The following is a 24,245-nucleotide window of genomic DNA, read 5'->3' as shown; positions in this document are numbered from 1 at the left end:
CAAAAACATCGTTAAATTGCATTTGATAGCGGTCAAAATGGGTATTTTCCTTGAAGTATGATACCCGAAAATTTTCGTGATTAGAGTACTTCTTTTACTTAAGGAAGTAAAAATTTAGAGCGAAAGAGGGAAAAGAAAACAATTGCCCTAATTGCCTAAGACAATTTTCACGTAATTCGAAGTTCTTATATTTATTCTGAAATCGTGAACAAGAAAATTAATGACTGGAATGATTGTGCGCCAGTTTAAACAACTGTTTCGAATGAGATTGACGTAAAGTGTAAAAATATTAAAAAAGATAACGAAACACTGGGGCTGCTAGAAATTCAAAGCATAACAAAATTTGGCAATGCGTTATCGTTACACATTTTTCGAATATTTTAGGATTTTAAATTTTGTCAAGCTATTGGTATATTTTAGTACATTCTGTAGTGTCCTTATTTAAAATAATGTCTATGAAGAAATTCTTATAATTTAAAAAGTAGCTTTTATTTAATCATTTTCTGTTTCAAACCAGTTAGCACTTGTGTAGCAACTTTTCGATTCAGTTAAATTCCTTTATTTTTGCCGTTAGTAGTTGTCAGCAAAGCATTGACATCAATGCATTCAGTCTCCTAGTCCCGTTATTAATTATAATAATTTTAACTTAATTCTTACATTTTTCTTTTCGTTCCAGTGACAATGACCATGGCAAATGGTAACGGTGGGGACAGCAATGGGCTCAAGTGGCACGTTGGCCTTCTGAATTCTCGCTACAAGTATCTGACAGCAGAGACTTTCGGTTGCAAAGTGAACGCCAACGGAGCAGCCCTCAAGAAAAAGCAACTGTGGTCTTTGGAACCTTTTGCTTCTGAAGCCGAAGAGGAAGCAGTTTGTCTGAAAAGCCATCTTGGGAAGTACCTTGCTGTAGACCAGTTTGGAAATGTTACTTGCGACTCGGAAGAAAGGGAAGCTGGTGCAAAGTTCCGTGTTGTAGTCAACGAGGATGGTCGCTGGGCGCTCAAGAACGTGGCTAGAGGTTACTTTCTTGGCGCCAGTGACGATAAGCTTCTGTGTTCTGCTAAAGCTCCTGGAGAAGCGGAGCTCTGGACTGTTCATTTAGCTGCCCGACCTCAGGTAAGAATTGCTGCATTTTGCAATGGCATTAATCGGCCAAATATACTTTTCTAATTAGTTTATAAATTATAATTTTTTTACTTACTTTTTATGGTACTTGCGTATTATCCCATCGACTTGACTACCATCGGGCCATGAAGCTGATTACCATCGGACCATGAAGGCTGGCTGAAATCCCATTAAATTGCTCCAGTTTTTTCTACGAAATTCTCAAGGACTGTATAATACAGAGTCAATATTTTACCCACTTCTTTTTTACACTTCGTAAAAAGGTTTTCATCTATTTCTACTGTTTTGTTAGATATTCCAATTTTGCCGAAAGCTTTGTATAGAATAGGGGTGGCCAAGCTCGTTGATAGACCGAGCCATTTTTCAAAATTTGAAATTTTTCGCGAGCCGCAATTAAATATGTGTTTAAAAAGTATGTGGAAAAGTTCGTTGTTCCGAGTATTGAAATAATTCAAAAAGCAGCCTTTTTTAATTCAGGATACTTCGATTCTGGTACAAATTTCCAAAATTCAGTAATAAGCGTCGACTTATATTTTAATTGTAGAGCTTGATCTTCTTGCATCTCGATTAATTCTAATTTTCCAGATGTTTTTTGTGTCATAATTATATTTGAAATGGAAAATTCACCCTGTATTATGCTAATTTCAAAAGGATTCAGAAAAATCAAGAGACGATTTAAAATATTTCAAATCTTGAAATCTATTTTAGAATTCTGTCAACATTCCTTCCTAGCTTTTTTATATACTTGTTGAGTTTTGTTGTTTGTTTAATATTGGAACGATTTTTTTAATTCGAGGAAAATGACTAAATGTATTTTTAATGTTCTTTTGAAAAAGTTGTAATTTAGTATGAAAACTAAATATACACTGTGAATGGTCAGATATTATTTTTTTATCTTTCCCCTTGCAATTGTAAATTCAGTGTTTGCAAATGTTCCATGACATCAGTCAAAAACATTAAGTCTTATAACCACTCGTCATTGTCTAATTCTGAATAGGTTATTTTCTTTTCTTTTAGAAATGCAGCTATCGGATCAAACAAATCTACAAATCGATTTAATACGTTGTAGCTAGATAACCATCTAACAATGGAAAAGAAATTAATGTCATTTGGAAGTTCTTCGTCCTTTAATTCTTCAAGGGAATTTTTGAATTGTCGATGATTTTTTGCATTGGTGCAAATGTAATTTACAATGTGTAACACTGTTTTCATAACATCAGGATATTTTAAATATTTTGTAACGAGGTGTTCTCAATGAATTATGCAGTGAAGCGGTATGAATTGTGGAATTTCAGAATCATCTTTTAAAAGCTCAATAAGACCGCTTTTTTTACCCAGCATTGCCGGAGCTCCATCAGTTGCAATACTTAGAAGTTTATTAAGAGGTACATCAAAAGTTTTCATTATGGAGTCTAATGCATTTTTAATATCGATATCGCGGATTGACTCTTGAAGTGCTACTAAATCTAATAATAATTCCTCTTTAACAACAAAGTCAAGTGAAACAAAACGTATGAAAACTGCCAATTGCGGAAGATATGTGATATCTGTCGATTCGTCAAGGGCTAAGCTGAATGCAATACAGTTTTTAAAATCCCTTTTTAAGTTGTATTCAAGAGATGTATTAATTGCAGTTATGCGTCGTTCGCTTGTGTGTCTCGAGATGGGAATTTGCGAAACAACTTGGTGCAATGCTGCGTTATTTGGATCTAAAACTTTAAGTACATCTTCCAAGTTTTTTTTTTAACAGACTCTCCCTCTTCACACGGGCGTTTTGCACGAGCAATATTCCAGGCAATAACAAAACTTGCTTTAGCCACATTATTAGCTTAATTACTATAGGTCATCAAAATTGACTGTTGTGTATTTAAATTTCATTGTAAAGAAGCAAGGTTATCTGATCTTAATTTGGAATTTGGTGGATACTGATTATAAAATTGAAGATGATTAGTTTCATAATGTCGACGTAAATTGCTAAATGTTTGACCATAGAATTACAATTCTCCTCCCACTCATTATTAAAACTTCTATTTTCTTGCTCGTATTTTTTTTTTTTTTTTTTTGTTCTCTGTCGTCATATTTTTAAAAGAACTGAAAATAAATAAAAAAATTAGAAAATACAAGTTTTGTGTTATTAAAATAATAAGAACACGTGTTTTATACTACGAAACAAATTATAGTTAACTTACCAAAAATTGCAGAATACAAATTACATCCGTAATAAGAGTGATAGGATTGTTTCCTCCAGTCAACTGTCCGTTGCAATGAAAATTTATAAATTCAAAATCGGTCTGGAGTCGGTTGATTACGTAGATCGTCATTCGTCGAAAAGTAATCGGCCCTTTCTATTTCACTGTACGCGCATTTTTGTTTTCAATTTGATATTCATCAAAAGTTATTCAATCAGGTGAAAGTAATATATTTTAGCATTTTTAGGGCAAGGTGTTGGGCTGCAGAAATTGCTCAAAATATCGAAAAATTTGAAAACAACACACAAAGGATTAGCGTTTGCCTAAGTTTAATACTATTTCTTTGACTGAATGTTCTGATGAAATAGATGCAAAGCTTTACTGAATTCAACAACCAAAAAGTGTCGGAGAAGAAAGCACCTGAATTTTGAAAGATTCGGAAGAGTTGGTTTTAAATATGTAATTTGCTTTTCTATTGCGAAAAAATTTATTTTATCGCAGTTATCACATTTTTGAGGTTTTTTTGGTTTCAGGTTTAGTTGATTATGGCCGAGCACACTAGGGCTATCTGCCTAAGGGAAGGCATGCCTTCGTGGAGGCCTTTCTAAAGGAAACTGTGTCGTATATACGTTACAGGGTATTTTCTTTCTACATGCCTTCGTGGTGTAATTGGAAGCATACTCGACGCGTATTCGGGAGATCCACAGTTCGAGTCGCGGCGAGGGCACTGCACGTGTTCCACGTCTCCTGCTTCAAAATAACCTAATAAATCTAAAACGTTACACAAGGGGAAAAACCACGAAAACGCCCTTGCACCTAGCCCATTCGCCTTGAATCGAACCTTAGTCTGAACTACCAGTGTTCAACGATTTTGTCGCTCGGCCATGTGAGCCGTAGTTTTTGAGGTAAAACATAGTTTTAGTTATGCACCTAGTTTTGGGTCTTACTGTTGCTACATTTTTTATTATGTAGTTATTTTGTTTAAATTACAGAGTATCATATTCGTTTATTTATGCATAGTCTAATGACAGAGGGAGCGGCAGGGAAACTATCTTATTTTAAAAATAAATAACACAAATAGTATAAGAGATATCAGTTAAAATTTTTTTAAGTTATAGAGAGACACCTGAAAATTTTTTTATTACAGTTTAAAAATAATATTAAGGGGGCCTCCGCTTTTGGTCAATGCATTGAGATAGTCAAGTTTTGAAGTTTCTTTCCACTTTTACCACCATATCAACGGGTATGTTGTCGAAAGCAGCTTGAATATTGTTCTTCAGTTGAGCCAGGGTCTTTGGACGTTAGAGATTTCAGATAACCCCACAAAAAGAAATCGCACGGAGATAAATCAGGCGAGCGTGTTGGCCACTGACAATCGCCTCGTAAGGAGATAAGGCGTCCAGGGAAATGTTCTCCAAAAAAATCATGGTCCAATGATGCCTATTCTGGACAATGCACACCAAACAGTCACACGTTCTGTATGGAGAGACTGCTCATGAAATTCTCTGGGATTCGTGCCAGTCCATTATCACATGTTTTGCTTAATGTATCTGCAACCAGAAAGATGAAAATGAATCTCACCGCTAAAGAACACAAGGGCATCACGAGGCGTATTGTCAAGAACGGCTTTGCATGCATTTTTCCGTGAAAGAAAATCGCTTGGATTACGTTTTTGCGCCACTGCCAATTTATTTCAATGAAAATGCAGTACGTTGAAAAGTACGACTCCACGGAGAACGCGCGCTCCTCTCTCGTTCACTGCGTGATCGGTACTAAACCTACATAACATAAAACTTTAGATACCGCTCTTTTCAATGAGCGTCACTCCACCCTTCTCAGAATAAATATCGCTAGATAACGCACGCGTTTCAAATAGGAAGTTTCCCTGGCGCACCCTGTATTTATTCAACTTGCTCTGTGGCAATTTTTTTGAAGCTTTGTTGTTGGATTTTCCAATTATAAGTAAGTGAATCATACGGCAGCAAGGAAAAATATGTGTGATGTTCGGAACATCCTTTTCATGGCTTGAACGAAGACTGGGATGACGTGGTTTTCCCAGCCTTCAAACGCTTTCTTTGTGAAGGGTTTTCCGAGGGGTTCCGAGGAAGTGGAAATTGGGGATTCTCAGGAAGAAGATAGGCTAGAATTGGTTATTTCTTTTCCCGAGTTCCCAATATCCAGTCCTTGGCATAATATCAGGGATTCTACAGGTTTCACGCTGCTGAAGAAATGGGAATTGTGTTTGATAACGGTGGCTATTGCTTCTCGCGGATTTGGCAGTGCTGGCTTATCGTGCCCTTTTTGATGATGGGCTGAAGGAACGTGGGTTCCCTATCGATCATACGCACTGCTTCTTGATGACGGTTTTCATGAGATTCACATGCAGCTTATTTTATGCGCAGTCCCGGATTCCAAGGAATTTTGAATTTTTTCTTTCGTCCTTGGCCAATGTTGGTGGCGCTAATTTACTGCTGGGCCTAGGATGCAAGACTGTGGGGCATTATCTGGTCGTTCTATGTCTAATGGCTATCGGCAATGGGATTTGGGGAGTCGTTACACCCGTAATAATGGGCGAGAATGTAGGCTCTATTCCCAAAGCTTTTGCTTGCATAAATTTATCCGGGGAATTCTGGCTTTCCTTTTCCCATTGTTGAAAGACCATGAGAAGGAAAACCGTAGTCAAGAGGTGGTGGTGGCGATGAGTGCTGCAAGTTTCGGCGGCAATAGTTTCACTTTTCCCTTTTTCTCATAAAGACAATGGTGAAGTGTTGCCATTCATCAACCACAACTTCCACTCGTTTGTAAGTATGGTGTATTATGTTATTTGCTTAAAGTGTTTTCATGTGACGTTTTTGTATATAGTATGTATATTTTGACGCTTAACTTATTTAGTTATCAGCGTTCATTTTTAATTAATTTGTGCATTTTTATGTAAACTTGACAAGCGTTAGACCGGTTTTGATCGCTTAATATTTTAGTGTTTAATATGTTTTAAGAAATTGCATGCTTTCTTGTGTAATGCAAAAGTTTTAAAGTTTTGAGTGTTTTTTTTTTTATTTTATTTTTTAATAGTTTTATTATACTGTAAATTTTTATGTGTGTACCATTTGTATTGTATAATAAATTGAATAGGGCATAATGATTGAACAGACTGGTTGCATGGGGTTTTCCTCATGTGTCACGTGAATACGGACCAGTTTTTTCAGTTTACCTGAATCGGTAGTATTTTTGAATTCGGAATAAAAACACTTGTTAAAAAGATTACATCTGATGAGATTTTTATCAAGCAGTTTTATTGGAACAGACAGAGAACCCACTACAAGACGGTAAATTGCATTTTTTCAAAAAATAATGGTTCGGTAAATTTTTGCAGTCTTTGAACAATGAAGAAATTGCTGACGTTACCCTATTGTGGGAAGTGCTGCTAGTTATTGATTAGTTTTCGAAGTGTATAAGTAAGATAAGTTGTCAGTTGTTTAATCTAGGTTAACATGTATGGGAAGGTTTGCGTTCAAAATATTGATAATGCAAGGATACATAAATATAGAATTGTTGTAAAAGTGGCTTATAAATTCAAATGCTGTTAATCCGCAATTAGTAGTAGTGGAAATGCTACTTCCGAAGTATAGGAAATGCTACTTGAACCAGTGGTGGTCTTTGCTTTGTCGGGTTATCAAAGTCTATGGTTGACTGGAAATATGGCTTTTACAAGCCATATTTCCAGGCAAGTGTACTCAAAGAATTTTTTTTTTTTTTTTTTCCGGAGTCTGATCGAACTCCCGATCTTTCTATTGTAGGATCGTAGTCTATGAGTTGTTGAAGATGGAGATATTCCAAATTACGCGTTTTTTCGACCAATTTATGGCTAGGGATTAAGATGAAATCATGAATACTGCCGATTTTAGTTCTCGGCGAATTTCTTACGAACAAGGGGACGTTCAGAGTAGGTCTTGAGAGTAGTTGAGAATTTTGTTCTGAAATATTTCAAGTTTTTCCGGTGTGTTTTATTGTCCGTAGTTCAACAGTGGTACTTCGATCCCGGGGAATTGGTTGGCTGCCTGTGAGTTTTTGAGATTTTCTGCAAGTGTAATCTGAGCCAGTCTTCCTCAGAAAAGTTTCTATGGAGGCATACCTCTTCATAATTGCACATGCAAGTGAAGTATGAATAAGGTTGTGATGACCAAGCATAAGAACCCAAGTTTAGAAGCTGCAATAGATTTCAAACTTCGGTTGATTCAAATTAAGGGATCTAAAATATAATACACGAAATGAACGTTATGAAGTTAAGTGGCCACAAATTCGGTCCGAGGTTCGAATCCCGCGAACGGGCTGGCTGCATGGGCGTTTTCGTGGTTTTCTTCATGTGTAACGCGTATTTGAGCCAGTTTTCCTTAGAAAGTCCTCCACGAAGGCATCCCTCCTCTTAGGCAGATAGCCCTCGAGGCTCTGCCATAATCAGACAAACAAACAAGGCCACAAATTCGGTCAAAAAAGTATCCCGCGTTCCATATTGGTACCACGGCCTTTGAAGGAAGCCTTAGCCAGTACCATCTCGAAGAATACTATCTAGAAAAACTATACTATCTGTAACCATCTAGAAGGTGTTTCTTTAGCCCCCTTACTCGCTGCTTCCTGACTGTCCTTCTGTCTGTTACCAAATAAAGCTCTATTCCCGTTTTCCTGTGCTTCTGGGCACATCGCTTCAGATAGTGTTCATCTTGTCATATTATCGCCGGAGGCGGCTGTGTTTTTTTTTTTTTTTTTTTTTTTTTTTTTTTTTTTTTTTTTTGAGGACCATCCTGTTTAAACTGCTTTTATTATTTTCTTTTACTGTAGGTTTTGTTTTGCTTCTATTTTCACTGCGATTCCATGTAGCATTTTTATTCTTGTAGTTTTTGAGAAAATGTTTTATTCCTTTAGGTCAATCTTCGTTCGGTGGGACGGCGCAGGTACGCCCGGTTATCCGCCGATCAAGATGAAATTCAAGTGGACGCGAATACTCCGTGGGGTGAAGACGCTTTATTCACTTTGGAATTTCGAGACGGGCGATACGCTGTGCATGCTTGTAACGGTCGTTATCTTCGAGCTGATGGCAAACTGTCTGAAGACTGCGAGTGCCTGTTTGGTTTGGAATTCCACGGGGGCCACTTGGCTCTCAGAGATCCACAAGGACGTTACGTCAGCCCCATCGGCAGCAAGGCAGTTTTACGTACCCGATCGCAAACTGTGACAAAGGATGAACTTTTCTCTCTTGAAGATTCAGTACCTCAAGCTGCCTTTGCAGGTTTTAATGGAAAATACGTTTCTGTGAAACAAGGTAAGGAAGTTCATTGGGCAAGTAGATTTATTGTATATCTAAATTTTGATAAATCCTATACTAGATGATTTTAATACTTCAAGTTGATGTATGTGAAATCATTCCAGATAAATATGGTATGCTGGTTTTTATTTACTAAATGTATATAATTTTACTTTCTGAAGTTATAGAAAGGTTTTTTTTACAAGAAATTCATTCCGATAGTAAATGGGGGCACTTTTATAAAGGTGCAGGCAGCTTTTTATTGGTCGGCCAATGTTTACCAAAACAGAAATCTTCACAAGTACGCCCCGGTATAAAGGTGGCCACACCCTCAAGATGATTTTTAGCTTGAAAAAAAAATAACCTGTACTTACGGAAAATCCCGTCGACCATAAGAGACGGCGCCAAACCAAAAAAACCCCATTTACTAAATACAGGAAAAAACTTTCTATTCTTTTTTCTTTCAAATTCATTATTATAAAGAATAAATAGGAATGAATGTAATGAAATTTTCCATAACTGTAAATATTCAACAGCATGCTCTTCTGTAGTAGGCAGGTCTCAAATTTTAATCTTTTTTTTTCTTTCTAAAATGCGTGATTGGGGGGGGGAGGAGTCTTTACTCAAGAATAATAATAACTAACACGTGTAATCAAGGTTACACCAAAGCCAGCGTGTTCGAAGAAGACTTTTCTCATTTTGGCGTCTTTTCTTCAATAGGCAAAAATGGTCAACGGGATTTTCCGTAAGTACCAAATATCCAAAATAAAAGGGGCAGCATCTTAAAGTTAAGAGTATTTCAAAGTTTTATTTCCGTTATTGTTAGGAAAATCGAAACGAGAACTTAGAAGGCCGTCCTTTTGAACTTTTGCAGTTAATTCTAAAATAATAATATGAATAAAGTGTTCCTAACTTTCTTCACAGTTGCAGAATACTGCTGCTGTTTGTGAGAAGAGTTTTCTAAGTAAAGAGCATTTAAGAAATATTAAAGAATTAAAGTAATATAAACGTCTTTAAAAATAATAACTTTTTCTTCAAAAATAACCGTAGTTCTAATTTATTTCCCTACGTGTCATTTTTGACTTTTTTTTAACGGTTAGTTGCTCCTATATCGAAGGACGGCAACGGGGTAATTTTCAAATTTTGCTGATTTTCAATTGAAATTTTTAAATTTTTAATTAAATTACGTTGATTTCTAACTTGAAAAGATGAAAGAAAAAAGTCGTAACGATTGTGTTTTAGAGAGTGAGTAAGCTAATGTTTGATTTCGCCGTATTCAGTTCTGCGTTTGTGTCGAATTTGAGATACTTTAGGAAAAGTTTTAAGTGAAAACTATAATTAAAAGTAGCTATTAAAAATAACTGAAGTATGAAAGAGCAAACAGCACATTAGAATTAAAAAATAATAATGGGAAAATTCTGACATTCGCAGAAACATTTATTATTCGCGAATACAATTTTGAAATTTGAAATCCGATATCTTGCCACTTGGTTGCACCGCCAAAATTCTGGATCAGCGCGAAAATCCGAGCGAATGTCCTTCTGTCTCAAATTCGCAAAAATAATAATGGGAATTTCGCTGCGTTAAAATTACTGCCCTGTTTATAAACACATTAAGTAACATACTTATTTTTTTGATGAAGCTGTTCCTTACACAATTCGTTTTCATTCAAGCATTAGAATTCGCTTTATTGAAAATGAATTATGTAAGGAACAGCTTTATATATATAAAGGGTTTTTTTCTGAGTAATATATATATACATATAGTATATTTTTTATTTAAATAACCTTTAAAATAAATGCTCCCATTTCTGGGGATATTGACATATAAATATGAAATGCAGTCTTCTCAAAGTCGATATTGTTTTTAACTTCCTTGTACGAAGTAAAGGAATTATTGTAATCGCGAAAAATTTCGGGTATCATATTCCAACGAAAATATCTATTTTGACCGTTTTTGAATTCATTTGATCGATGTTTTTGCGTATTACATACGCGCAGAATAAAGGACTCTTTTTCCCAAAACGGATTGGATTAAAAATGGATTCAGAAGGGATTTTTTTGTGACCTTTGTACGTATGTATCTCACATAACTCAAAAACGAGTATCCTCAGAACGTTGCAAATTTGTGTATGGGATTGCTATAAATCTTTTTTATTGCAATCGGCCGCAGCAAAAATATTTAAACACACACATATATATTAATTAAACTTAGGAGATAATGTAATCAATTAATCAATATTATTTAGTAAATAAATTATATATATATATATATATATATATCAGTGGCGTAGGGTGTGTAGCATCTGATTTCGAGAGTATCAGTACTCTTATGCCCGAGAACCTCTGTGAACGAGAGTAGAGTAGAATGTAATGTAACTTCGTAAATAGCTCATCGCTGCTGTCTTATGAGTTAGTTACAAATAAATGTTTGTGCCGTAAACTAGTCTGATTTGGTTGCGTCATGCACTTCACTGAACCCACACCGCTAGACACAAGTCGGCGACGAGAGGCTGTGTGAGAAGAAAATCGTTCCCGACTCGGCGCACTGGGTTACATGCGTAAAAAAAGTAGTAGCAAAATCGAAACTTGGATTTAGGGGATTCCCTGAAAACTGCAAAAGGTAGGAAAGTTATTTGATTTTTATTTTGAAAGGATGGAGAAGTTAATTGAAGAATTAATAAAGCAAAATGAAGCTTTAATGGTCGCATTGCAAGAGAAATCGGAACATAAACAAGACAAAATTTCTGTTTCTTTTGATAAGTTCGATGAAACGGTAGAAAATTTTGATTCGTTCATAGAACGATTTGAGGCTTTTTTGGACATTCAAAATGTTCCAGAGGCAAAACGTGGGAAAGTTCTGATCTCAAGCTTGAATGCGAAATTGTATAATTTGTTGAAAAATTTACTCTCTCTGGATAATCCTTCAGAAAAAAATTTTACCGAACTAAAAAAGGTTCTTAAGGATCATTTAAATCCTAAAGCTTTAATAATACCTAGTCGGCACATGTTTATTAATAGAAAACAGCATGAGGGGGAATCAATTAGTAGTTATGTCACTGAATTACGCTCGTTAGCGATTCCTTCTGAATATAAAGAGGATGTGCTAAATACAGTGTTAAGGGATGTTTTCGTTAGCGGTCTACGAGATCGTAATATCTTAGATCGATTATTTCAGGAAGATGATATCGATTTAGAGAAAACATTAAAGATAGCTTTGGCAATGGAAAAGGCGGTTAAAGGTGCAAATGAGATTATAGGAAATTCTGTAGAACTGAAGGTACTTAAAACCAAGAAAAATGAGTCCAAACCGCGGAAACAAAACTTTGTTGCTAAGAATAATAAAGGTAAAAATGAAACTTTTTCGTGTTGCTTAGGAGCAAATCACAATAAAAACAACTGTAGATTTGCAACAAGTGAATGCCGCTTTTGTAAAAAAACTGGACGTATCGAAAAGGCGTGTTATTTGTCTAGGAAAAACCAACAGGTTAAACAAAAGAAAGTTGAGGCAAATAATGATTATGATTCAAAAAATGAGGTCCCCATCTATGGATTTAACTCCAGAACGCACATGTTAAGAGAGGAAGAGCTAGAAAGACCGCCAATAATGCTTCAAGTAAAAATTGAAAACAAACCAGTTAGCATGGAACTTGATACTGGGGGAACAGTTTCGGTAATGTCTATAAATAAATTTAGAAAAATTTCCAATAAAAAGATTCAGCCTACCAATTTAGTTTTTAAAACTTACAGGGGTGATAAGGTGGTACCTTTAGGATATGTTCCTGTTAAAGTTGAATACCAAGGTCAAAAATTAGTTTTAAATCTATACATTGTGAAGGAAAATTTGGACACGATCTTCAGCCGAGAATGGCTGTATAAAATCAATCTCGATTGGAATGCCATCAAAGCATTGAAAACTTCTAGTGAATTGAATTTAAAAAAATTGCTTGAGGAGTATAAGGAAATTTTTGACGGTAAATTAGGTGAAATTAACAATCACGAAGTAAAACTAAATTTGAAACCTAATACTCAACCAATATTTTGTAGGTCACGACTGGTACCTTTCGCATTAAAAAATAGAGTTGAATCAGAAATTGATCGGCTTGAGAAAGAAGGTATCATTGAGAGAGTTGAGACTTCAGAATGGGCAACACCAGTTGTGCCAATTGTTAAATCTGATGGTTCCATTAGGCTTTGTGCTGATTATTCTGTGACTCTGAATCCTAATTTGGAAATGCCACAGCATCCATTACCAAAACTCGAAGAAATATTTTCGTGCCCCAATGGAGGAAAAAATTTTTCGAAACTTGATTTCAGTCATGCTTATCTACAAATGAAGGTGCATCCGGAGAGCCAACGGTTATTAACAATAAACACACATAAGGGGTTGTATATTAGTAAATGCTTAATGTATGGATTAAATGCAGCCCCAGCTATTTGGCAGCGCTATGTTGAGGGATTATTTCAGGGAATCGAAGGAATTAAAATTTTTATGGAGGATGCTCGAGGGACAGGACTGGATGATCAGTCTCATTTAAAGGCATTGGAAATATTTTTCAAAAAATGCAAGGAGCACGGTCTAAAATTAAACTTAACCAAAAGTAAATTCTTTCAAAATGAGATTAAATTTTTAGGGCATAAAATTGCTGCTGATGGGTTGCATAAAACGGATGAAAAGATTTCAGCAATCGTTAATGCCCCTACGCCGAAAGGTGTCCAAGACATCAAAAGCTTTTTGGGGTTAGTGAATTTTTATGCCAAATTTTGCCTTAATCTGGCAACTTTGGCACATCCATTAAATAATTTAACAAAAAAAGATGTTAAATGGAGTTGGTCAAAAAACTGCCAAATCGCTTTTGAAAAAATAAAAAAGGAAATTTGTTCAGACAGAGTTTTAATGCATTACGATCCCACATTACCGTTAATGCTAGCTACTGATGCATCTCCGGTAGGTCTTGGGGCAGTGCTCTCGCATGTTTTGTCTGACGGAACAGAAAGGCCTATAGCATTCGCATCGAGGACACTGACTAACACGGAGCAGAAATACGCCCAAATCGATAAAGAAGCACTGTCAATTGTTTGGGCTGTCAAAAAGTTTATCTATATCTAAAGGGGAGACGCTTTTCTCTGGTGACAGATCATAAACCTGTAGTGGCTATTTTCAAATCGAAAAGAGGACTTCCTATCCTCACAGCCACCCGACTCTTACATTATGCACTGATATTGCAAGCATATCAGTTTGATATTGTGTATCGAAATACCAAGGAACACGGTAATGCTGACTGCCTGTCGCGCCTACCTCTTAAGTCTGAAGATTTAAGGATGATGTTGAAATATTCCAACTCTCCCAAATTGAAACTCTTCCGGTAACAGCTAGGGAGATAGCTCAGAAAACGCGAGCTGATGAAGAATTAAATAGTCTTTATATGAAATTAAAATCTGGAGAAAGTTTGGAAGGTAGGGAAGCAGAGTACACCTTACAAGATGACTGTATAATGAGTGGTCAGAGGGTAGTTGTTCCGAAAAAACTCAGAGTTAAAATTCTCGAAGAGTTACACCAAGGACATTTAGGAATCGTTAAAATGAAGGCAATCACCAGATCCTACATCTTTTGGAAGGGAATTGATCATGATATTGAAGGAGTTTCTAGGAACTGTGTCGATTGTATTAAGTTCAAATCAGATCCAGTAAGGGCAAGGGTCCATCACTGGGAAAATCCAAGTGCGCCTTGGGAACGCATTCACGTAGATTTTGCAGGCCCTATTTTTAAACGAATGTTCTTGATTATCGTTGACGCACATTCTAAATGGTTAGAAGTGTATACCTTAAAGTCAGCAAATTCCTTTCAGACAATTGAATGTTTGAGAGACTGTTTTGCAAGATACGGACTGCCTTTAGTAGTAGTGAGTGACAATGGTCCTCAGTTTACATCGGGGGAATTTGAAACTTTTATAGGGAATAATGGAATTAAACACAAAACGTGTGCTCCATTTAAACCGGCAAGTAACGGGCAAGCAGGAGTGGTACGTTTACACCGTTAAACAAGCATTACATGCAATGCAAGGTTATCCAGGAAACATTAAGCAAAAACTTGCCATATTTCTCATGAATTATAGAAAGGCACCGAACATGACAACCTTGTTAAGTCCAGCAATGTTATTCTTAAAAAGAGAAATTAGAACTCAAATTGATTTAGTTGTTCCAAATCTTAAACGAAGAGTCGAAGAACGCATCCGAAGGAATACTTACGATTTCAAAGACAGAAATTTTGAAATCGGAGAAAAGGTTGCCATTTGGGATTATAGATCGGCAAATTCTCGATTGGAAAATTGGCAGAGTGACAAATAAGGATGGAGCGCTGCATTATACCATTGCCGTTCAAGGAACTTTACTGCGCCGGCCCGTCGATCAGATCAGATCGGTAGGAAGCTTGGTTCTGTCTGCACCGATAATCTATGAACCTCGTATGGCTGCTACTTCAGATGGAAACGTGAAGCCACAGGCTCCGGACAAGGACATTGAAAAAAGAAGTGAAGCTGTGCAAACTTCATCCGGACTTGAAACATCGTCAGTTCCAAGGAAAACTGATCCAGTCCTTCCAGCGGATCCTGATAAAGAGTTGTAGCAACCTCAGCCAGGACTTAGACAATCTTCGTGCATCTGCAAAGTTCCTCAGAGATTAAATCTCCAAATAAGTGGGGAGGGATGTAGCATCTGATTTCGAGAGTATCGGTACTCTTATACCCGAGAACCTCTGTGAACGAGAGTAGAGTAGAATGTAATGTAACTGCGTAAATAGCGCATCGCTGCTGTCTTATGAGTTAGTTAGAAATAAATGTTTGTGCCGTGAACTAGTCTGATTTGGTTGCGTCATGCACTTCACTGAACCCACACCGCTAGACACAACAGGGTGGGGCAAGGGGAATCACTGTCCCCGAGCGCAGCATCCAGGGGGCCCCAAATTGATGTTAGAGAATTTTAGAATGCAATGTTTTTCATTCTTTGCACACAGGAAAGGGGCGCAAAATCTTCAGTTGTTCCCGGGCGCTGAAAACTGTAGCTATGCCTCTAATATACATATACACACCCACTATGTTACCTGGCTTGAAGATGCTTTAAAAGTGATTGAATTATGTTGTTCTTATGTTCTAATTATGGATTTTATGCCTTTAGTTAATCTGCATGCGATAGTTTTAGAATTATCAACAATTTAAAAGTTGTTCAAGTTGATTGGTGTCCTGTCCTTTGAGAAGTCAAATGGATCTATGCATGGAAATCACAAGTTGTTTAAGTGCCATTAAGTCAAGAAGACACCATTTATTTACATTTGAAACTTATTAGAAAAGTTAATCAAGTTAGTTTCTACACCGAGTTTAGTGTCTTTTTTGCTGAGTCTGACCAAAAGTAAACTTTCAATTTTTTTACACAGAAAAATAGTCTTCCTGCCAACTGGTCGAATTGCTTGTTTTTGCGTAAAAACTCTTAATTTAAATCGTAGAAATTTTTTTTAACTGTAGACATATAACTGTAGTTTTTAACTGTATTTGGTGTTTTATGTTTTTCTGTATTTTACAGTTTTTAATGAAGATGTTCGGAATGTATATGTATTTTTGCCTTCTCACAAAATGCAAACTGAATTAATCGAATGAGGAATATATCTCTAATGAAATTCCAGGAAATAAATTTAAATGAAATGCAGCAAAAAATATGTATAATTTTGTAGGTCATACAAGGAAGCTGTGAGGTGTCCACATCAGATTTTTCGTTCTCGTGTCATGGCACATTAGCTGTCTTGGCTATAAAATGAATGCTCGGTTATTGCTCGACGGTAATGTATTCTCGCCGAATCGTTCCATTGTTAGATTTGGTCTTATAATGAATGTTTTAAGTTGGTCATTCTAAACTTGTATTCATAGGCAGCGTTCTGGCTTGGTGCATAGCAATGGAAAGCACAAAGGAAAATTGGTACTTTTCCGTTTTGCCGGTGCAAGCGATAAAGTCGCCAATAATGGTACAATTGATGCCAAACGAATATTCTTGCTGGTAACCTTTTACGCCTCATTCAGATGGTTCAGTTTTATGTCTAAGGCCATTTTCGGTAATTAAATCAATTAGGATGCAATCACAGCGCTTACCCGAAGCCGAAAATATAGAAAATGTAAAGTCAAGGGTTTAAATTCATCAATTCTAATGAGAATGCATTAGCGAAGTAAAGCACTGCAGTTTTACATAATTTCTGAGTAAGCTATTCGTACGAATTGAAGTATTTCTTGCATTTAAACTTGTGTTCCAAATTAAGATTTAACTTGAAATTAATGTAGATAATTACTGAGAGCATTATATTTTTGTAGAGTAGTTTACGTGCGATGAGATCGCTTGGGGTCACGTGATATGAACCGGCGAAACAGGATGTTGAACCATGAAAGCATAGTAAATTCTTAAATTAATGTCTTTTTACAAATTTATTGTCTTTATTTATTGGCTTTTTGTAAAATTTTAAGCGATATTAAAATGTTTATGCCTTCAAAAAAAAAAATTCTTAGAACTAACATTTTTTTAATATTTTTTTATGTGTATACTGTATGATGTCGCCAATAAAGTCTGCTTGGCGAGATTTGCGCCAGCGAAACAGAAAAGTACCGGAAAATTATGCATTATTAAAATATTGAAATTTGCAAACGCAACCTAGCATTTAATAATCACAATTGCTGTTAATTGTAATCTTATCCTATTCATTGCTTAGTTTTGAACTCGTGCATCCCGCATGTGTAGGAAGAGGAAGGGATTACGATTTGCCTTGGCTGTTGTAATTTCTGATGTAAAAACATTTCCCACTGGAGCAAGAACTTCCTGCAACAGCCGTTATGTACGCTTGTACTAGGATTTTCTATAGCGCGTGTAAAGACAGCTGTTAGTTTCTGGAAAGGGGGAGGGGAGCTAGATGAAACTTTTTTGAAAACCGTACTATTCTACTCTCTATGAAATAGGTAAGTGAAGTTCCTATTTCAGTCTTTCCTTACAGGATGAAAACCGATGAGATACATTCCGGTGACATCGCTCACGTGATGTAAGAACTGCTAATGTAAACAAACAAGCTTGTGCTGTGGTAGATGTTTTGAAAATTCGGAAACTTTGTTTATTTTTAATTAGTTATGAAATTTGCATTTCATCTTTAACTATTATTTCATCCATTAATTATTTGTTAATTCAATTGGTTAGTATAATTTTGGTAACTCTTATGTTATTGTTATCTTCATGATACTCTTTTGTTCGCTGCCTTACCATGTTTTGATTGTTAATATTTATTTATGAATTCTTTCCTTGATCCGATAATTAATTCATTTATAAAAAATTGTAAAAATGAACACATAAAATCATGTTTACATAGATTGCTCTTCTATACTGAAAAGAAAGTTACTATAAATATTTTTAAGTCATAATTTTATCAGCTTAACAAGCAGAGCAGTATTCTTGCAAATTGGACAGAAAGAGGCTCCAAACAGCCCAAAAATTGTATATTATGTCAAATTTCAAACTCACCCTGGTGCATTCATAATAACCGTATCCATTTTGAGCTCAAAATGGACCAGCTTAATACTATTTATTGTAAATTAGCAAGGAATTTTTCCCAAAGCCAAAAAAAAAAAAAAATATTCAAAACCCTGCCATTAAAATATGTAATTATGACATTAATGATCCTGCTAACTGCAAACTCGGCTTTAGTGTAGAATTGGGTGCCCCTTTGATTAGCGACAGTTTTTAAAAAAATTTTGGCGATGAAACCTCATTTCTGGTTGCCGTGATAGTTTCAACTTTGTTTTAGCTTCCTGACTTTTTAAAAATGAAAATAGATTGATGTGTACATGGACAAATATAAAGCCGGGCACAATGCCTAGTTTGTGAAATTCTGAGATGTTTTTTTAAGTGAAAACAGATCCATGTGTACATGGACACAGAGTTTGTGCAATTCTTTGACTTCTTATTTTGGTTTTGTATAGTGGCCATCTTGAAACTGCCTTCCTGGTGCCAATCTTGGCATCAAAAAATGAATCTCCAAAAAACAAGGGGTACCCAATTTTAAACTTTTACCGCAAACTCTCTATGGCCATACTTAATGTAAATACTGATTGATGTTTTCTTAGTGTTACCTGCATTATTATCCAGCACTTTTATTATGTATTGAAACTATGCATATTGTTTTATGTATATATCTCCTCTTACATATGTACATATTTTGTATTTTGTTTGACAGGACCAGTGTCAATTGAATATTTCAAATTGCTCAAACTTATCCATTGTTTACCTGCATTTTAATTCTTTTTCCCTTTTAAATTTTTCACTGAAGGAGTTACACCTACTTCTTGTTTATTCTTCCAGTTCCTGTATGTCTCCCTTTCAGGATATTTGTCACTGGCTCGAAAAGCTTGTATCGGATGCTTCTTCCATTAGTTGACTCTGTTTCACTACACCTTTTAACTTGTTATTAATAAGTTAATGTTAATATTTTGTTTAACTTTATTACTTTTTTATATAATATAACGACATACCTTAAAGTTATTTGTGACAAAATTTATTATGTAATTTGTTACTTAAATCTCTTCATATAGCTCAATTTTTTATTATTATTTAGAAATTTTTTTGTGTTAATAGCTCACATAATTAGTAATTTTTTAATTTTGTTTGATAGGGGTAGGGCCTTCGGCCCAGGTTCCCAGGTGTATACACCATTCCCCCATGAAACACCAGAACAGTAAATATAAATACAGTTGGTTTCTGAAAATCGTAATAGTCAAATTTCCGGAGCACTGTAAATGCAGTAGGCCCTTAAATCATGTAAGAATAATGATGTCAATATTCTGCACAGTTCAAAATTAATATATAATTTTATACAACTTAAAAATTAATTTTTAGCAACTGACTATTATCCTATTGATAGCATATACTACAAACTAACACATTTTATTCTATAATATAAATGTCAAAAAGAAAAATATAGAAAGTTGTGCAACTAAGTTCACTGTGAAACTAATAATTTTTCATAATAAATTTTTCTTCATTTTATAATCATAAATAATAAAAAAGTACTACCTGTGTAATTTTAAATATGGAAAAAATAAATTTGAAGTTATTTTTAATCTTGTAAGTTACATAATTTATGTGCAGAATTTTTCATTTTAAAATCATGTAGCTCAAAAAGATTTTCAAGTGTATTTATTGAAAAGATCTGCCATAGGAAATAGACTAGTGTAATTCTAATGCATGTACGTAAGACACATGTTATCTCAAACTATGGGCTGACACAACCACTGGTTTTCAAGGACTAAATATACATGCTAATTTAATATTTAATCTAAAAAACTCGGCAATCTTCCATGAAAATTTAGAATTAATTATAAATTCTTATAAAAGCATTTTTTATATTAAAATGTTTCAGTATTACTGATGCTTCTAATATTAGAGCTGTTGGTATCCTTAACCCTTTATCTACAATGACGGGCATAGCCCACGTATGATAGTTGGGCCAAACCTAACTTTTACGGGCATAGCCCGCGTACGGTGATCGGGCCAGAAGTTAATATTACGTAGAATATTTGATACACAATTACAGTCTGATGCAATAATTGTGGTAGACTCAAGTATTACAAAATGTTTATTTATACGAAACTCCAAAATACAAAATTAGTAATCTGCAACGGTATGATATATTTCAAAGCATTCTGGTATATGTAACGGAACTTTACACTTTTTGCACTCGTGTTCTATCTGGATTTTCTCATACTTGATCTGCATACCGATTTGTTTCGGTTGCAATATTATTGTTCCAAAATATGTTATCAAATATTAGATTAAATGTATAAAATTCTCCTCTACTTCCTCCTAATTGACATAAGGCTTCCTCTCTTATGCCAGGAGTCACCGTATAGTCCCAGATTTTTTGACAATTTCTTATTTCTTTCCAAAGCCAGGACTCTGGTAGTTGATCATCATCGGATGTATTATCAATAATTATTTGTCTATACTTTTTTCAAAAATTGCATAGTTCATCATGTTTACGACCGCCCAGATTAGCGTGTTACACAAGTCGTGAAAATGTCTCGAGCGATGCACGAGATTGTATACAATTTCAGCCCAACATCTTCGAATCTAAATTTTAGGTTAAGGGGTTAATATCTACAATGGAAGGCATTAAAAAAATTAACATTCTGATATTTATGTGTATTCATTAAAAATCGATTACAACAGCTAAAATATTCAAATATATTCTGATGAAATTAATAAAATTTTAGCTGCATAAAATATTCTATGACACTAATTAATATTAATAAGAGAAAATTGGCTTTGTATTTATGTTCTTGCAGATAAACCAAATCTTTCATGAATTTGGCTATTTCAGTAATTTAGAACAACTATTCATGAGCTATGAATGTATTATTTATATATAAAATAACACTTACATATAAAAGTTACACTTGCATATAATATTAACACTTACATATAAAAGTTTTGAAAATGTTATTCAAGGTCTCGGGAATAGTTTTCAATTAACTGATATGCACTTAATTTTCTTAATAAAAACATTAATACTGGTAAGCATCAGTTATAAATCTTACCTAGTTTTCTGCAGAAATTTACACAGATGTTTCATAATTGGTTTCTTCATTTCTGCCTTGTTTTAAGTACCTTGATGTCTGGCATTACTTTGAAACAAATATTGCTCACATGTTTTTCCTTGAATAACAAAAGACCCTTCTTGTTGACATCAAGGAAAGAGAAATCATTTCCAAACATATTTCTTAATTTCTCGCAATAGCCATAAATTTCTAAATTCGAAAAATCAATTAATTTCAGTGGAATATCTGCTATCCACTCCATTGTAAATATAGCACATGTGGATGTTTTTGTTATTAAACCACGTGACCACATTTTTCCTCTTTTTTCTCTTGGGGAACGTATCTCATTCAGAAAGGTGATCTGAGATCACGTGATTACGAAATATGTGTGAAATGACGTCACAATGCTACTTCTGCTTAAACTATGTGAATTTCTGTTTCAGAAACAAATAGTGATGAAGTTTTTTTTGCTAATAAATATTATGCGGCTAAAAAATCTAAGTAGATTTAATGCAGCATCTGTCAAATACGCAAAGAAACTATGATAGCTATTTTAAGCTATGATGTATTTTGATTTTTTTTAATTATACATTATAAAGTGAAGTCTTCGATGATGTTAGAAAAGGCTAAAATGGCACTATTAAATATGACGTTTTCACTAAATACCTGCAGAAGAAAATAAAAAGCCTACATTTTTTTCCATCTCCAGAAAGCCTGAAGTGGAAAAGTTTGAAATGGGTCATGACGATATCTGCAAGAGTATCTGACAGAGAACTGTTTATCTGAAAATTCTGAGTAGTCATTGACTGGGGGGGGGGTATGGTTTGAATTATTTATTTTCAAATCTGATGTAACATTTAAGTTATTTGAGTGAGTTATTGAATGGAACAAAATTTTTCTTATCAAAAAGAATTTAAAAAAAAATTGCAAGTGTTGTTTACCTTAAACATGTTGTACTTATCCAGCATATTAATTATTGTCAATAAATGTTTTTAAATGCTTTCATGCTATATTTTTCTTGGTTATAAAGGAAGTAACAGGTAACGAAAAAGCAGACTTCTTGGCAAAAAAGGTTGCTTTTAATCATGCAGAATATTTCTCGTCCTCTGCCTTTCCATACTGTTAGGGATGTTATTAAAAGATCTATCGAATTATGTGCTCAAGAAGATCTCTAGTATCATGTTTCTCAGAAGTCTTGGAAGAATGCTATCCCGAATTTGTGTAATGGCCCAAGGCGTAGAGCGGTCACTGAATTCCGCCTTGCCACTGGGCATGACTGCCTACAATATCATCTTCATAGATTCAAAATTGTTCCTTCTCCGATATGCACTCTGTGCAGCTCTGGGGAGGTTATGGATGCCGCACATCTACCCCACTGTCCTTCTCTGCGCAAGAATTTTTTCGGCGAGCGTTACTGGGAGACAAGAGATGTTAGATTAATGGACTCTGTTACAGCTGCTTTTTTTTTCCCTTTTTTTCATTGTATTGCTGTATTCTATGTTCTTTGTTCTTGCTTTTTTGCTGTAACTGTTCATAATCTGCCATTGGAAATAAAAAAAATAAAAAAGGGGGGGAAGTAACCTAAAGATACATTTCTTATGTTAGAATTTAAAATGATGTCTAATGTATGTTTTCTCACTGGAAATATGAAATTGGAGCACATATTTTTCTAAATAAAATTGTTTAGTGCATGTTGTTAGAGGAGAATTTTCTAAGGAAAACCTCATATTCATGATGCATATAAGAAAAACCAACAATGCAACCAGCTTGTTCACCTGGGTTGCCAAGAAGGTCATAGACAGCTGAATTTCTACCTCTATTGGAAGACTGTGAGGGCCAAAGACTAAACTAAAAAACTTTGAAATGTTTTTATGATATTTTGTGTAACTAATATATTAGTAAATTCCTAGCATTTGCAGTGTTGGTGGCAGTTTTAAAAATCTCTAAATATTTTTTACGGTGTTTCGTAATTTTGGACCAGGCTTGAGAAGGAATTAAAATACCCACAATAACATGCAACAAATAGCTGCAGGATGTTATGTGTAGGATCACTGTAACATTTGAAGTACAATAATGAATCATACCTATTTTTTACATGATTTTATTTTTGATGCTTTTCTTTTGCTATTTCCTAGTTTATGCCAGATTTTGACATAAGTGGTTTTCCTGAAATTTTTCACATATGTCTATTTTTGATAATGATGCAATGTTGCTTAGAGAATTTTTAAGAAAGTTTGGGTACTTTTCCATTTTGCTGGTGCAGGCAATAAAGTCGCCAATAATGGTACAACCGATGCCAAATGGAATGTCCTCTCTGGTAACCTTTTACTCCACATTTTCAAAACAAGTTGCAGCCATTTCTTACAGATTGATTTTTCTTTCAATATGGCATACAATTACATATAATTTTTCCCAGTTAGTTCAATTTTATGCCCTAATGCCATTCGCAGGCAATAATTAAGTCAATTAGCATGCAATCACACCACTCACCTGATGGTGAAAATATAGAAAAGGCAAGGGAAGGGTTAAATTCATCCATTCGAATGAGAACGCACTAGCAAAGTAAAGCACTGCGGTTTTACATAATTCGGAGTAAGCTATTTGTACGAATTGAAATAATTCTTGCATTTAAACTTGTATTCCAAATTAAGATGTAACTTGAAATTAATATAGATAATTACTGAGAGAACTGGATTTTTTTTTGTGTAGTTTACGTGAGATGAGATCCCTTGGAGTCACGTTTACAAAATTTTAAACATTAAAATGTTTATACTTTCAAAATAAAAGAACTAACATTTGTCAAAATTTTTTATGTGTATACTGTGTGTTGTCTTCAATAAAGTCTGCTTGGCAAGATTTGCCCCGGCGAAACGGAAAAGTACCAAAGTTTGCTTAGCTTCATTTTTTATATACTACTGAAGCAATTTTTGCAGGTATCCTTGTTTAAATTAATTAAAATTTCAATTTTTATGCTATTGGAAAATGTTTCAAATCAAATTTATTCAAAATCTCATAACTGACG

The 24,245-nt window shown here is 34.8% G+C and overlaps 1 protein-coding gene across 1 annotated transcript in view; it reads left to right on the top strand.

Annotated features, from left to right (window-relative positions):
- Window positions 1-24,245, top strand: part of sn (fascin domain-containing protein singed) — a 116,627-nt gene that overhangs the window by 74,023 nt on the left and 18,359 nt on the right. Inside the window, exons 2-3 of the mRNA XM_085821517.1 lie at window positions 677-1,116; window positions 8,235-8,631. Of these exons, the coding sequence (XP_085677643.1) occupies window positions 682-1,116; window positions 8,235-8,631 (832 nt within the window). The 5' untranslated portion in view covers window positions 677-681. The remainder of the gene's footprint in view (window positions 1-676; window positions 1,117-8,234; window positions 8,632-24,245) is intronic.

The sequence above is a fragment of the Stegodyphus dumicola genome, chromosome 8 (assembly GCF_044657685.1).
Source record: "Stegodyphus dumicola isolate Sdum_Otavi_A_Nest chromosome 8, ASM4465768v1".
Taxonomy (NCBI): Eukaryota; Metazoa; Arthropoda; class Arachnida; order Araneae; family Eresidae; genus Stegodyphus; species Stegodyphus dumicola.
Note: the sequence above shows the minus strand (reverse complement) of the source record. Positions and strands in the feature narration are given on the sequence as shown.